This window comes from Cydia splendana, chromosome 23, assembly GCF_910591565.1.
Source record: "Cydia splendana chromosome 23, ilCydSple1.2, whole genome shotgun sequence".
In the NCBI taxonomy this organism is placed as follows: domain Eukaryota; kingdom Metazoa; phylum Arthropoda; class Insecta; order Lepidoptera; family Tortricidae; genus Cydia; species Cydia splendana.
The window spans coordinates 3,577,668-3,593,101 of record NC_085982.1 but is presented as its reverse complement, the minus strand read 5'-3'; the positions used below and the strand labels follow the sequence as shown (position 1 = coordinate 3,593,101).

Genomic DNA, 15,434 nt, shown 5'->3' with positions numbered 1-15,434 from the left:
CACCTATAGAGTAAAAGGTGGCAGTATAATGTAGTATAACGTGGCGCCGAACGTGTTAAAAATAGCTTCCCAAAACGTCCGCTAGATGTAGTGAGTAGACATGAAATGTAATGTTTTGAACCATTTTATTGACCCACTGCCAATTTTTGTAATAACAATAGATTTTTATTATTTACTGTAACTTTTATACACGATTCCATGAAATAAAATAGACTTCAGTTAGCATTTTTAAACATAAGTGTAACCTATTATGTGTATTTATATGTACATAACAGTAACACTGTATTTGTTCTTATACATAATAAAAATGTTTAGTACCGAATCAGTTTTTTATTACATACCAATCTTACCATTATTATAAGTTGATAATGTTGATATGCCAACCAGATAACAAGGTTTTGGTGTTAGGTATATTATTGTCATCAGTAAAATAGCTTGTAGCCCCTTACTCATCACTAATTGCATTACATATTAATAAATTTTAATGTGACTCGCTACGCTCGCGATTCTGTTATACACTCAGCGTCAAAAAAATCGCACATCTTAACTTTTTGCTTTCAAGCGGTTTTAACCCTTATATTATATAAGGTAAGATACGACTATGGAACCTTATTTGAAAGGTTATGAAACCCTCTATTGGAAAATGTCGTAAAATGGACGATCTACCCCATACAAAAAGAAAATTTTCAGGAAAAACGGATCAACGTGTATTTAGGTTAAATTTGCAAAGAATAAAAACAGTACAAAATCAATGGATACAGAAAAAATAAACTTAAAACCTAGTGCTGCCTCCTCTTGCCCTCCGAGTAGCTTCCATGCGATTAATCATGACTGTCATGACTGCCACGATGCGTTTTTGAGGAAAGTTGTTCCACTCCTCAATAATGGCGTCTTGAAGCCTGTCGAGAGTGGCAGGAGTAGGATCATGCGACCGCACCCGCCGTTTTAGCTGATCCTAGAGATGTTCGATTGGTTTCAGGTCAGGGCTCCTTGCTGGCCACTCCATTACCGTGATCCCAACCTCACACAGTTAGTCTCACAAAAACAACGCAACGTGGCAGCGGGCGTTGTCATGCATAAACTGGAAGTTGGGTCCAGCAAAACCATCATATGGGACCACATGCTCCTCCAAGATCTCCGTTATGTGACGCCGAGCAGTCAGGGATCCCTAGCTGTGACCACCTTCAGTGCGGGAAATGCACAGGAGATCAGTTTACTCGTCGATCGAAATGCCGCCCCAGAACATGCGAGATCCGTCCCCTTAGCAGACGGTTTCTTCAGTGCAGGCTTGCGTGAATTGCTCTCCCTGCCTCCTATACACCCCCCTGCACCTGTTGTAGGTGTAAAGGTACACCCTCGTCTTTTCAGAAAAGAAGACATTCCTCTATTGTTTAAACCTTCAATCTTCGTGCAGTCGGCAAAATTGCCTCCTGGCTATTCGATGTTCTGGCTTTAATTGGGGGCCTGTAGCAGCTCTACGGGGCAACATCCTCTTCTCTTCCAGCTTTCTTCCGATCGTAGAGATGCTTACTGCTGTTCTTCGAGCTGCTTGAAGCTGCTGCTGCAGCTCAACAGCCTCGGAGAAACGGTTCTGCAAAGAGTTCGATACAATGTACCGGTTGTCTCTAGCGGAAGAGCAGTGTTGTCTTCCAGATCCAGGCCTCCTGATGTAACCACCAGTCACCTGGAACCCCAGCAAGACTCGACGCACTCGGAAACCGCTTATGTTAAATCTTTCAGCAACTTCATACTGCCATAGTCTTGTTTGCAGCAGTGCCACCTCTTGAGCTGCTTCTTCTGGCCTGGTATCCATGTCCAAGGCTTTTTCTTGCTGTAACGGTTCATTAGTGACCTCAGTCAGCTCTGGAGAGCGAATGACCCATAACTAACCTTTACCCTCCATTTTATACTCGTCCAGGATTGCACAACAACGGACCGATTAAAATTGGATCTCGGCCCTTTTTTAAACGAAACGCCGATGTTCGGCGATGGTTGTTTTTACGGAAATGACGATTTACCTTTTAAAAGTTCATCAATATTGACAGGGTACAATGCACTATATAAGAGCTATATTTGCTTGAAACGAATTTTTGGCGAGGTGCGATTTTTTTGACGCCGAGTGTATTTTGCGATTTTTGAGTCGGATAGTTCAAGAAATCGGGAATCAGTAGCAAAAGCCAACTCTCTTTTAGCTTATATGATTATTTTTTGTTCAACTATTGAAACTTTCCAGCATTTTTATTTATGATCGGGTAATTTTGGGCAAATAAATGATACAAACATATTTTTTCTTAATTTTATGTAGACTATACACGACTTCGTATTCATTTGTGAAAAATGTCACATTAAACATAAATTCATAATTTTAAATACAATAAATGCAGAAGAAAAAACAGTCTTTATTAAATACACATCTTGTCATTATATTTTTGCATCTGCTATGCTAAGTACATTTTTGTGAAATTTATAATATTTTGAGCGAAAATTGCTTGGTTTAAATGGTTATGTTATGTGGATAGGTTTTTAAATAATATTGTTATGGAATAATCTCTTATATAAAATAATACGGTTAAATTATCCTATGTGAAGTTGAAATCATAATAATAGCAAAGAGGATTTGAAGAAGAGAGTTACTGTCATGGTAAATTATGTAGCTACAGTTCATTTACTGCCATCTTTCGACAGAAGATTAAACCTGTTTGAACGCCATTTGACTTTGATCCTTATTCTTTAACTGATATGTGTTAACTTTTTAAATATTAATATTCACGCCATCTACTCGAGCATAGGCTGAAGGTTGTGGCGCCATCGCTCGAAAACATGGAACCATACCTTTGGCCTATAGTCGAGTAGATGGCGTGAATATTAATATTTATCACATATCACTTAAAGGATAAGGATCAAAGTCAAATGGCGTTCTAACAGTTTTATGTTCTGTCGAAAGATGGCAGTAAATTTACAGTGGCTACATAATTTACTTTGACAATCCGTCTCTATAGACTTTATTCTCTTTGATAATAGTAAGGGAATCATACATTTTTACATTATAAATTAATTGTCATTGGATTAACTTGCGCGGGGTCCCAGTTTTCGTAAGCACGCCAGACCCTGAAACCAAAATAAAGTTCAAACATATTTTATTTTATTTTATTCGGGATGCTTACTGCCTAATATACATAGGTTAACACATTACAGATGACTGTATCGAACTTTGAGTATTTAGTTACTGGAGACGCCATAGCTGTCATTTTCTGTACAAAACAGTCTGCCGATTTTTGCGGGGGAGGGGCACGTCAAATGTATTGCTATTTTTGAGTAACGTAGCTACAAATAGCCATGGCAGATAAACGTCAGTCCGTACAAAAGTTTGCACAATTGTGCAAGGTTTTTGGCAGAGGGGTAAGCTCTTAAAGGCGACTCCGGTTATTAAATGCTCTAAGGTATCGATCGTCCAATGACGCCCTGATTAGGGGAATTGTGCCCAATTAATCAGTATAACGATTTTGTCATTATTATTTACTAAAACAATTTAAAACTTAATTTTACACTAAGTCTCGTTTTAGTAAATGATAATGTGTAAAAATCGTCTAAGTTTAAATCAGTGTAATGTAGTTTTGATTTGACAGAGGCCTTTCCCGTACCAGATTTTTTAAGTCATCCTGCTCCAGTCCTGATATTCTTGCAGACCTCTCGGATCTTGTTATGACATTACAGCGTCCAAGTGTACTCGTCCCTAGAGGGCGCTAGTAGTAGTGAACCTAAACATACCTGCTCCTGATACTCGGCCCTCGAGAGCCAGAAGTTGTCCCTGTTCTTGCAGACCTCGGCCAGCACGGCGCCGCCGATGAACACCATGTCCTTGCGCCGCGGCGGGTCCTCTATGCGGATCTTGAATTTCTGCAATTATGAGGTAACAACGTGACACTAGGGCAAAAGGGAAGTTAACTCTTGTTAAAATAGAATCTTTGGCGAATAAAACGGTAACGGTAATTTTGTTATGTGAGACACAGCGGATTAACATCGCCTCGTCCGAGCGTCTTTCACTCAAATTGTAGAAACTAAAAATTATATACTGCATGGCGTATTTTACAGTAATAATGTGGGCCGTTCCCGGCGGCACTGCAATGCCGGGCCGACCCGTGACGGGAGTGGAGCGAGCCCCGAACATCCCGTCGGTTTACAAAAATCAGTTTAATATACTGGTCCCTCAGTGAGGGAACTTTCAGATATTAAGCTGAAAAGAACAGATACTACACTTTGATCTTAGCCAAAAGGCCGAGAAGCGATAACACAACAAACTTGTTCGGAGAGGGTCATTGAATCAGGAAAAATCTTAACACCGCCATGTACGATATCCACTGGAGTAGCGCAGCGACATCTAGCGGCAAATTGGGTAAACCAGTCACACTGGCGCGCCCAATGAATTATGCACCTTAAGTTAAAGAAATAAGGTAAAAAATCAAAAGCACTAACCGCGAGCTTGTCCGTGTCGTTCCTTAGTACGCGCTCTAGGTAGAGCTGCTTTATCTCGCGTTCTAGTCTCGAGGGGAGACCGGGGTACATAGTTGAGCCTCCGGACAAGACGATGTGCTTGTATAACTCGTTGCGCATGTCTATGTCCGCCGCCTGCAATATTATTAACTTATTGAATAATCAAACAAAAGTTACAATAAAATACAAGACCCATCGTAGGAAAAACCTTGAGTAGAGTTAAAATTTAACAACTTATGCACGTACGTGGTATATAGTAGTAGTAGGAGGTTTATTAATATTTATAGTTCGTTTTTTTTGCATTAGAAAGAAGGTAAGCGATCTTGACATGTCTTTTAATTGAAAAACGCCTTATAAAAATCAGTAACTGTTACTTATGAAAGCAGAAGAATATAAATGATCGTATTAGATTCACAATTGTTACATATTTGCCGTGACTTATTTTTATAACGTGTTTTTCAATTAAAAGACACATCAACATTGTTTACCTTATTTCTAATGCTAAAAAAAACGAACTATAGGTCAAACTGGTTTACAGTCTAACGATTTACGTAATATATATGGGTGAACTGCCCGTGTAGATCATTTTGGGTCGGAACATCGGTTCAGCCACCATAATCTGCTTAACACTCCGACCGGCGTTCACGGGTTCTGTTTTAACTCGTACTACTTGTTACTAGAGGGCACTAGTAGTAACGAACCTTAACATAGTTGAAGTCTTGCAACTCGCCACTAGATGGCGTTAGTAGTACTAACCTGAATAGTGTTGAAGACGAGTTCGGCGATGCCCTGCCCCTCAACGTTGATCAAATGCGGTTGGAACAGCGCCTCGGGTGCTTCGAACCGCTCGCCACCGACTTTGATGACGCGCCCGTCTGGTAACTAACAAAAACACTAAGGCCCACTTGCACCATCCTACTAACCAGGGCTTAAGCGGTTAAACCGTTAACCCAGTGTCAAATTGTACTGATAACTATGGTAACTCCAGGTTTAACCGCTTAACCCTGGGTTAGTGAATGGCGCAAGTGGCCCTAAGGTAACTAAAGATGTGTTGCTTAGCTTCAAACTCGGGTAAATCCATTGGACCCACTCAGCAAATATCTACCCTATTACCTTTTCTTAATACCAAAATCGCATAATCTGACAGAGATTTACCCGAGTTTGAAGTTAAGTTTAGGAAATATGAAATACTTACCTAATGCGACAAGATACCTTCACACAGGGATCATAGTATTATACAACGCAACACAGTAACAAATTATGAAGTGGATTGCGCTAGAAAAACCTTTACAGCAAAGAAATACGCAAAACGTTAGTTAAGTTTCAGATATTGCACATAGATGGCGTTAGTAGTCGCTGCATAACAAGAACGCCTCTTGATTTTTAAATGGCCTAATGCTGGGCATTGTCCGAATAGTTGCCAACTTCAATCTTAATTCCAGACAATTTAATGACAAACAGGCTGTCAATTATTGAAATAAGGGTGTCAAAGACTAGGATGGTGACCTTATAACATTTTCTTTATTTCTAGCAGGGTATACTTACACCATTACAAGCGCTGGTGGCCTAGCGGTATAAGCGTGCGACTTTCAATCCGGAGGTCGTGGGTTCAAACCCCGGCCCGTACCTATGAGTTTTTCGGAACTTATGTACGAAATATCATTTGATATTTACCAGTTGCTTTTCGGTGAAGGAAAACATCGTGAGGAAACAGGACTAATCCCAATTAAGGCCTAGTTTCCCCTCTGGGTTGGAAGGTCAGATGGCAGTCGCTTTCGTAAAAACTACTGCCTACGTCAATTCTTGGGCTTAGTTGTCAAGCGGACCCCATGAGCCGTGGCAAAATGCCGGGATAACGCGAGGAAGCAGATCATCATCATATCAGCCAGAGGACGTCCACTGCTGGACATAGGCCTCCCCCAAAGAGTGCCACAATGACCGGTCTTGCGCCACCCGCATCCAGCGGACTCCCGCGACCTTTACCAGGTCGTCAGTCCACCTTGTGGGTCTACCCACGCTGCGCCTCCCGGTACGTGGTCGCCACTCAAGAACCTTTCCGCCCCAAGGGCCATCGGTTCTACGTGCAATTTGCCCCGCCCACTGCCACTTAAGAGCCCATCAACGTGCACACTAGCGCCACTGCTAAATAATCGTGATTATTTAAATTTAACGAGATATTTAAAAAAGGGGGCCGCTACGTACTGTATTTTGTATTTATGTACCTTTTGAATACATCAAACTAATTTTTATGTTTTTGGATTCGTCGATCTATGAACTCGAAATAAAAACGGCCGTTTTAACTCTGGGAAAATTTTTGAGGTTTTCTGTTTTCCGAGCAAAGCTCGGTCTCCCAGATATTAGTTTATAATACTTACAACATAAGGCTCGACTAGCACGGTGGTCTCCCAAGCCAGTCTCTGTTCCTGCTCGATGTTGTAGCCGATATAACACAGCTTCTCTTTCATCATTCTGACCGTCTCGAAGTCGGCAGAGTGGTTGAACGCGTAGCCGCGGAGGAGGAGCAACTGAAATAAATAAAATGTTTGAAATACTTACATACGATTACAGTATTTAGGAAACCTCCTAATGTTAAGGAAGTGTGCTAAGAATGTAGGCTATGCCATAGAGAAATATAGTAAGCATAGAGTGCTCACTACATACATCAGTTTTGGTACCAAAACGACTATTATTTTCGTAGTCGACATCTAGCATCGAGTAGCGGAATTATCAGTACCGCTTTTTTAGTCGCTATTAGGGCCCTAAACATGTCGCCAATAGCGACAAAAAATACAAGTGAGTGAAACCGTTGTCGTCTAAACAGTTTAAAATATGTCTCACGAAAGATTAATTTCGATAAGCAATATGTATATTCCGTAGGATTTGGCAAGCCTCTGAGAATTTAATTTCACGGCTATTACACTTTAGGGGTCTCCCTAGTTTTTTACCAGCGGACCACGATCAGACCTTAGGCTCTCTCGCTTCATTTCTGCGGGCCAAATACAAGATCTTACGGACTGCATCCCCTGCTATAGTTGGTCAAACCAAATTTTTCAGTAAATAAGAACAAAAAAACTATACTCATCCTTTTGTGTGCTAGTACTACGAGTAGTGTAAGGCAAAGATAGTATGATTCTCTCTGTCTATGTTTGAAATGAGACAGTCCTTTGACAAAGGGGCTATTCATAAATTACGTCATTTCAAATCGGGAGTCAAAAATCGATGACGTAATTTATGGACAGCCCCAAACTATACCTACCTTGATGAGGTACCGCGTGATATCCCTGCCCGCTATATCCAGCCGCCTCGTGAGGTGAGGCAACGCGAACTCCTCATACACCGGACATATGTGAGTGACTCCGTCTCCGGAGTCCACCACCACTCCGGAAATGAGGCCCTGCGCGTAGAGGGTCAGGACCGCTTGGATGGCGATGTAGGCGCTGTCGAAACCGTACTTTTCAAACATCACCTGTAAGTTAATAAAATAAAGTATAAGTAAAATGAGCTCGATATGGTCGCCCTTAGGGCTCATTTAGACGATGCGAGACCTCTCATGCGAGTTTCATTACATTGCGGGTTTTGATCATTCGGTTGAATTGGACGTACCTAACCAACAGTCCGCAATGTAACTAACATCGTATGCGAGTTCGCGCCCAGTCTAAATCAGCCCTTATACATAAACGCGCTACAAACCTCAATTAGAGAATAATCGTTTGTCCTTATCAGTCATTTTGACTTATGTATTTATAAGAAAGGGATAAAACATAATTTATCTAGATCAGCACGGATATGATGGTCGTTCTTGTCTACGTGACTGCGTGATAAAAGGACACCGTTTTCACGTCACTTTCTATCCCTCGGTGTTAAAAAGTGACAGTTGTTTTATCACGTGGATAAAGATGGATAAAGCCATCCATAATACGCCGGCAGGCCCGTAAAGTTTTATGAATAAGGGGGTTAGTATTTTTCTCAGTCAGTGCGCGAGCGCGCCTCCTTCAAGAACTTCTGATGGCGCTATAGTTGTGCCGTTCTCGAGAATGTTCTCTGTTTTGTATAGGAAACGTTCTCGCTCGAGAATAGTCCCCATTGTAAACGGAGAACGTTCTTGGCACAACTCTATGGCTCATTGGAATTAACAACACGACAATATCCGGTTGGATATTTAAATTGTATACCGTACTGGCTACAGATACGGAATACAGAAGTTTTTCGGTATTTAATAAGGGATCCTTTAGCACCTTTTTTGGTACGCCACGGAACCCTAAAACTGACGACCTTACTACAAGTCGTTACATCAGTTACATGCACTCATTCCCGTACTTGTTTTTTGGCCACTTTTTAGTATTTGTTGTTATAGCGGCAACAAAAATACATCATCTGTGAAAATTTCAACTGCCTATAGCTATCACGGTTCATGAGACACAGCCTGGTGACAGACAGACGGACGGACAGACGGACAGTGGAATCTTAAGGTGGGATCAGACTGTTCATTTTTTGTTCATTTTCTAGTTTCATTATTCATCTTTCACTCAAAGTGACACGTCTGAACACAAAATGAACCAAAAATTAAAAATGAATTCATTAGTGAAAGAATCCAACAATGTTGGATATTTTCATTCGGCATCTTTCACTCGCACTCCGAATGAACAAAAAATGAACAGTGTGAACACAGAAATGAACGTTCATTCGGATTTTACATATTTTTCTCGAATCCTGTGGGTATACTACCTACTATCTAGCTAGACAAAGATAACTTAAAATCAATAAAATGGTGTTCAAGTAGAACGAACAAAGTAGGATATATGGTATTTCTATAAATATATCAGAGTTCCAAAACAATCGCCAGTAGCAAGGTATCGCAGTACAATTTGGAGTTTTATTCGGCTAGGTGTTCTCTCATTAAAGTGTTTTCTTTCGCTATTAACGGACCTATTACTAATAATAGAAATTCTACAAAATTACTTTAAGTCATCCGAAAATGATTGCAATACGATTTCGGATCTTCATCGGCTAGTTCTCTCAGCAATGTATCCGAGGCTCCAAATAAATTTCTTCTTGCGATCCAAGGTCGCAGCCACTACCGACGACGTTTTCTTTGCATCTTGTTTGTTAAAATCTTTATTAAATGTTTGATCACAAATTAAACTTATACCAAGACGCACAACTTCATTCGACGCCATAGTGAAAGAAAAGAAAAAATGAATACTTAATCTTTCCAGCAGCCGTGTGAACGTGAAATGAAACATTCACTCGAGTGAACATTCATCCGAGTGAACCGTCTGATCCCACCTTTAGTAATAACTTACTAACTAACATGGCTCAGCGACCCAAAGAGGGTCTTGGCCTCCGAAACGAGAGCATGCCACTTTTCCCGATCCTGCGCCGTTTCCTGCCAATTATCGGCGTGAAGCTGACGCAGATCCGCTTCCACACTAGACAGTGTGGCGGCCACCGGTCGGTCTTCCCAGATACGCCCTCTTTGCAGCCCGATCCTCTCCTATCCCTCCCCCTTCACCCTTCGGGTACGGAACCCTAAAACATACCTCGATCATCTTCTCCCGGTTCTTGGTGGGGTTCATGGGCGGCTCCGTGAGCAGTATCTTGGTGTCAGCCGGCTCCACGTTCATCTTGCTCGGCCCGAACGTGTAGTCCCACACGTGGCACATGTCCTCCCAGTTACGGACCACCTGGAACAGATACGGTCGCCTCTTTAAAAAAAAACTCCGGAACTTTCTGCTAGACTAGATAAACAAAAATTATAGTACTTGAGCGTTTTCCAAAAAAATGTACATACATTTCATTCATGTCTTCAATAGTACATTGTGCAACGTGGGGGGGTAAGGGAAATTTTTCACACGAGGTCTTTAGATGCATTAAAGACTCGAGTTTGCAATATTCTTACCCCCGGAGTTACACACAATGTCGTCGTCCCCTTTCATCATAGTCGCCATCAGATATATCGGAGCAGCCATGGTGCTCACAAATATCTGAACACGCCTCTGTCAAGTGTGTGTTCAGATATTTTGAGCACCTCGACAGCTCCGATATATCTGAGGGCGCCCGTACATAGTAATAATTCGTTGTGTACTTACTCCATTTTCCATGGGATAACTGACTTCGAGCATAGACCTGAGTTGAGACGCCTCATCCCCCACCATCAAATCCTGGAACGGGAATCACATCAATTAGGGTACAGCCAAATAAGGGATAGGAACAAACAACAGGCTTAGTTAATGCAAATCTGAAAAAAGACACAAAAAATAGGGAGAAATTGTTGCTGCCGTCTAAGGTAAATAATAACACTTGATTCCCTTGATACTTTTTTTTCTCTGAGTAAAAATAAATATAAAAATTCCCAAATATATATAAGAAAAAAAGTGTAGTGTACCATAAATAAAGTGCTAACCATAAATAAAGCTTTTCTTAAACACCTTTCTCTTCTTCTTCCTCGCGTTGTCCCGGCTCATGGGAGCCTGGGGTCCGCTTGACCACTAATCCCAAGAATTGACGTGGGCACTAGTTTTTACGAAAGCGACTGCCATCTGACCTTCCAACCCAGAGTCGAACTAGGCCTTATTGGGATTAGTCCGGTTTCCTCACAATGTTTTCCTTCACCGAAAAGCAACTGGTAAATATCAAATGATATTTCGTAGGTACATAAGTTCCGAAAAACTCATTGGTACGAGTCGGGGTCTGAACCCGCGACCTCCGGATTGAAAGTCGCACGCCCTTACCGCTAGGCTTCTAAGCCACCAGCGCTGTTTTTACCTCTTTATCGCTCGATAAGCAAGAACGATAGAGCCAGATAACGAAATATCGATTTTCGTGGTAGATTTCGTAAGCCCTTCGTTTTCAACTCAAACAGCAGCAACAGAAATGAAAGAATTTGTTAGTTATAGGCTATGCAAAATACATTACAGCTTATAGAAAACATGAATAAATCCACAAGCTAAGTTTCGTTGCTTGTGTACCTTAGAGCATTTAGTAACTGGAGACGTCATGGCTGTCATTTTCTGTACGAAACAGTCTGCCGTTTATGCGGGGGAGGGCACGTTAAATGTATTGCTATTTCTACATGATTTGTACGTAACGTACAAATAGCCATGTCAGTCCATACAAAAGTTTGCACAATTGTGCAAGTTTTTCGGCAGAGGGGTATATAAGCTCTTAAAGGCGACTCCAGTCATTAAATGCTCTAAGTTGTGTACACACTCCTGCCACTTAAATTCCTGTTGAAATAAAGTTTGATAAAATGGTATCAAGGAAAAACAATTCTTTGTACCAGGATACCAAACATTACTTTTTATCCTCATAGATGACTGATAACATTTATAACATGTATTGAAAATAAATATTATAGTACTAGTTTTTGCCCGCGACTTCGTCTTCGTAGAATCAGTATTTAACAGCAGCTGAGTAAGTATAGCGCCTGGATTAAATGTAATAGCAATCATTCAATTTGAGCATAAGCTTAATTGCTTACATCAATTATCAGGCAATTCATTAAATCTCTTTTCATTCTCTTTCCGACATAAAAACTATCATATGTCCTTCCTCGGGATTAAAACTATCTCTATGCCAAATTTCAACTACATCTGTTCAGCGGTATAAGCGTGACAGACACAGACAGACAGACACACTTTCGCATTTATAATATTAATATATTAGTATGGATTTAAGTAGCAGTAGCGCATCTCAATAGTCTAAAATTGCTGTCTAAAATGAAATCCCTAAAAGCAGGCAATGGAAGCACTATGTCTAATCTATACATGGTCTATGTGCTAGCAGGTGCCCGTACTGATGCCTTTACCTGTACAACCTCGGGGTCAAACGTCTGCGAGCGTGAAACGTCAACATTTACACATACATAGTTACGAGAGAAAGGACCAGATACTGTGTACTATCAAAGACATATGTAACTTCGTATAAGACGAATAAAGTTTAAGGAAAAAACGTGCCTCGGAATTCAAGTAAAAGTCATTCTCGAATAGGTGGCGCACACACCTTTAGCCTATCCTCGGCTAGATGGCGTGACGACACCGTTTCATATTTAACAATTTTAACACATAGATATCAGTGAATGAACATGGATCAAAATGATATAAAAAATATAAAATTATATATCCATATATATACATTTTTTGATAACTTTATACGTTTTCATTTTGAGTTTTAGTCGTGTGTCGATAGATGGCAGTAAATTTACAGTGACTACAAAATTTACAATGACAGGACCCCTCTATACTATCTATTCTTTTTGGTACTATGAAAGTTAAAAATAAATGTATCATTATTTCTATCCCTCTCAGACTTATATATTGGAAAGAGACAAAAACCCTAAACATAAATTATTCCTAGTACAAGTTGGATTATTTCACACAAATACCAATGCCCACACTGTTAACTGTACATCGGTGGACCTTATGCTTTTTGTAACAAGGTCCACCGATGTACAGTTAGGAGTGTTGCTGTTTGTACATATTTATAACTACAGTCGAATCCATTTATTATGACTCCGCTTATACTGACCAACCGCTTACTATGACGAAATTACTGTGCAAAGTTTAGCTTTCATATAAAACTCTTTGTGACAAATTCGGATAAGATGACTTCGCTTATAGTGACAAACCGCTTAATACTATGACCTATAAATCCTATATTCATTAAATTATGTCTGGTTATACTGACACATTCGCTGGTTTTCGTGGCCTTCACCACGTCTTTCCCTGCGAGGACGTTGGTGAGTGCGTGACGTGTAAATTGTTTTAGTTTTGGTTCTCGGTAGCAAGTTGATAATTGATACAAGGTTAATAAAACTCATCTCTCACAAAGGAATTTGAGATTAATTTGGAAAAATTAACAAAAAGAAGAAGTTAATAAACTATGCTTTATATGACATCCGCTTAGTATGACGTATTTGTCACTTCCCTTCGATGTCATTATAAGCGGATTCTACTGTATAAGAAATCCTAACAGAACACAAAATTCACATAAAACATTTTGTTAGCTCGGAAACACAACTGTTATTTTCAGACACATGCTTAATACTTTACGGACTCACTCCTATAGTAATGTCACGTAACTGCAAAATTATATTTGTATTTGAAACATAAATAACTAAATAAAAAAACCGGACAAGTGCGAGTCAGACTTGCCCACCGAGGGTTCTGTCCTTTTTAGTATTTGTTGTTATAGCAGCAACAGAAATACATCAGTGAAAATTTCAACTGTCTAGCTATCACGGTTGATAAGATACAGCCTGGTGACAGACAGACAGACGGACAGTGAACTCTTAGTAATAGGGTCCCATTTTACCTTTTGGGTATGGAACACTAAAACTTTTTAAAAATATACATACTTATATATAAACAAATAAATAAAAAATACCCAGTAGTCAAAGCATCAAGTATGGTTCAATATTAATTATAGAATGATAATATTTTTCCTTAACAACTACATAAAACAGAACTTCCTGAATATGAATCATCAATTCAGTCCCTGCTAGCTTAGTTCATGTAATTTATATTCTGTGTTTATTTATATTATAATAATATATTTTATGCACACTTAAGCATATGCATATTAAGATTGGGGGATATGCAATGAACAACTGTAAACCCTAATCCAGGTATATTTTTCTTAAATATGAAGACAACACAAGGTGCGAAATTGTAGTTTGAAAACTGTCTAAACGAGATAGCATGGTAACTTGATGTTCATAATAAAGATTCGACAAAATTTGGGTACATACCTTAACATCAATATCACCGATCTTGTTCTCCGCTCGAATGATGGGCCTCCCCACCATCGACGGGAAAATGAACGCCGGAAAATTGCTTCCCGCATAACCGCATTTGACGAACTAAAAACCAACAGAATATGATGATCTGATCTGATGATTCAGTGATATCACTACAGTCGCGGAACGGAACACAAAGTATTTCGCTGTTACTTACACCGGTGCCGTTGTCGCAGACGATAACCTTCCTGCCCTGGTCGTCCATTGTTAAGATTTTATACAAATATCACCGGATTTGTTGTAAATATACTGCCAAATATGATAATATAAACGAAACTATACCAATGCCACCCGCACCGAACCCAAGTTTCACTTTTTTTTAATGGTATCTGACAAATCCTTCAAGATATGAATGTATTATACGGTAACAGACTTTAAATACTCATGATAAAGTGCATATTTGCGTATCATTATATGACACACCTCGTATTGCCACATATTGCCAGAACAAAAAGACATGTTTATTATTGACAGCGTTTTACACAAAAATAAAACGCTAATTAAATAACTTACCATATTCGAAACCTAAGAATAATATTGAGAATGGCAACATTGTGTTGTCGGTCGTATTGTCCTTTTCTAGCATATACGTCCCTCTCTCTCTCTCACATTCCCACCACAGAGCAGTTGGTTTTGACAGGTGTTTGACAGTTACCGCCAAAACAAATTTCCAAGTCATTGTCTCAAAATTATACATATTTACACCAGGCAGGATTAAAACTTTAGGTTTCGAATATGGTAAGTTATTTAATTAGCGTTTTATTTTTGTGTAAAACGCTGTCATTAAACAACTGTACCGATATTCGAAACCTAAGAATAATATTGAGACGTGTTTGTTATCGCCTGGTGGTGGGAAGACGCCAAGCCAATGTGATTATACATGTACTTATTATGTATATGTAATATTATTATATTACGAGTGTTTAATTAATTATGTAGTACACCCTTTATTTTAACACCTGTGAGGAGAGAGGTATTATGTAAAGCATACAATTTGATATACCATTATATTATGTTACTAACTTTGCATTTCATATACGTACTTAATGTACTTATAAATGTTCAAAGAGAAAAAATGAGTCACCACAATGGTGCTATACTTAATTATATGTATGTGAAAACTAGGTAAAAGAAGATGAGATAAGTC

General features: G+C 39.6%; 2 protein-coding genes and 1 non-coding gene across 5 annotated transcripts in view; 1 reads left to right on the top strand and 2 right to left on the bottom strand.

Moving 5' to 3' along the window:
- The window catches only part of LOC134801812 (transmembrane channel-like protein 7), a 187,556-nt gene that overhangs the window by 16,175 nt on the left and 155,947 nt on the right, over positions 1-15,434 (top strand). The gene's annotated exons all lie outside the window — the stretch shown is intronic.
- LOC134801835 (actin-related protein 2) lies at positions 2,283-14,620 on the bottom strand. Of its 2 annotated transcripts, XM_063774468.1 has the most exons (12): positions 14,445-14,620; positions 14,240-14,350; positions 12,299-12,322; positions 10,581-10,652; positions 10,032-10,175; positions 7,748-7,957; positions 6,867-7,016; positions 5,248-5,373; positions 4,474-4,626; positions 3,769-3,897; positions 3,022-3,108; positions 2,283-2,607 (listed from the first exon to the last, which is right to left on the bottom strand). In XM_063774468.1, exons 1-11 carry the CDS (start codon positions 14,490-14,492, stop codon positions 3,067-3,069), a joined length of 1,209 nt encoding a protein of 402 aa, XP_063630538.1. In that variant the 5' UTR covers positions 14,493-14,620; the 3' UTR covers positions 2,283-2,607; positions 3,022-3,066. The 2 variants fall into 2 exon arrangements, with proteins under 2 accessions (XP_063630538.1, XP_063630540.1); XM_063774470.1 differs by lacking the exon at positions 12,299-12,322 and having other exon boundaries at positions 14,445-14,619.
- Positions 4,095-4,287, bottom strand: LOC134802042 (U2 spliceosomal RNA). The gene has a single exon (XR_010145801.1). It is a non-coding gene; the product is annotated as a U2 spliceosomal RNA (small nuclear RNA).

Bases quoted from the DNA above. Each gene is read 5' to 3' on its own strand.
- LOC134801835 (XM_063774468.1), bottom strand. From the start codon at position 14,492: ATGGACGACCAGGGCAGGAAGGTTATCGTCTGCGACAACGGCACCGGT. The intron at 14,351-14,444 runs GTAAGTAACAGC...GTTGGTTTTTAG, and splicing joins TCTGCGACAACGGCACCGGT to TTCGTCAAATGCGGTTATGC. The intron at 10,176-10,580 runs GTAAGTACACAA...TATCTGTTCCAG, and splicing joins GTTATCCCATGGAAAATGGA to GTGGTCCGTAACTGGGAGGA.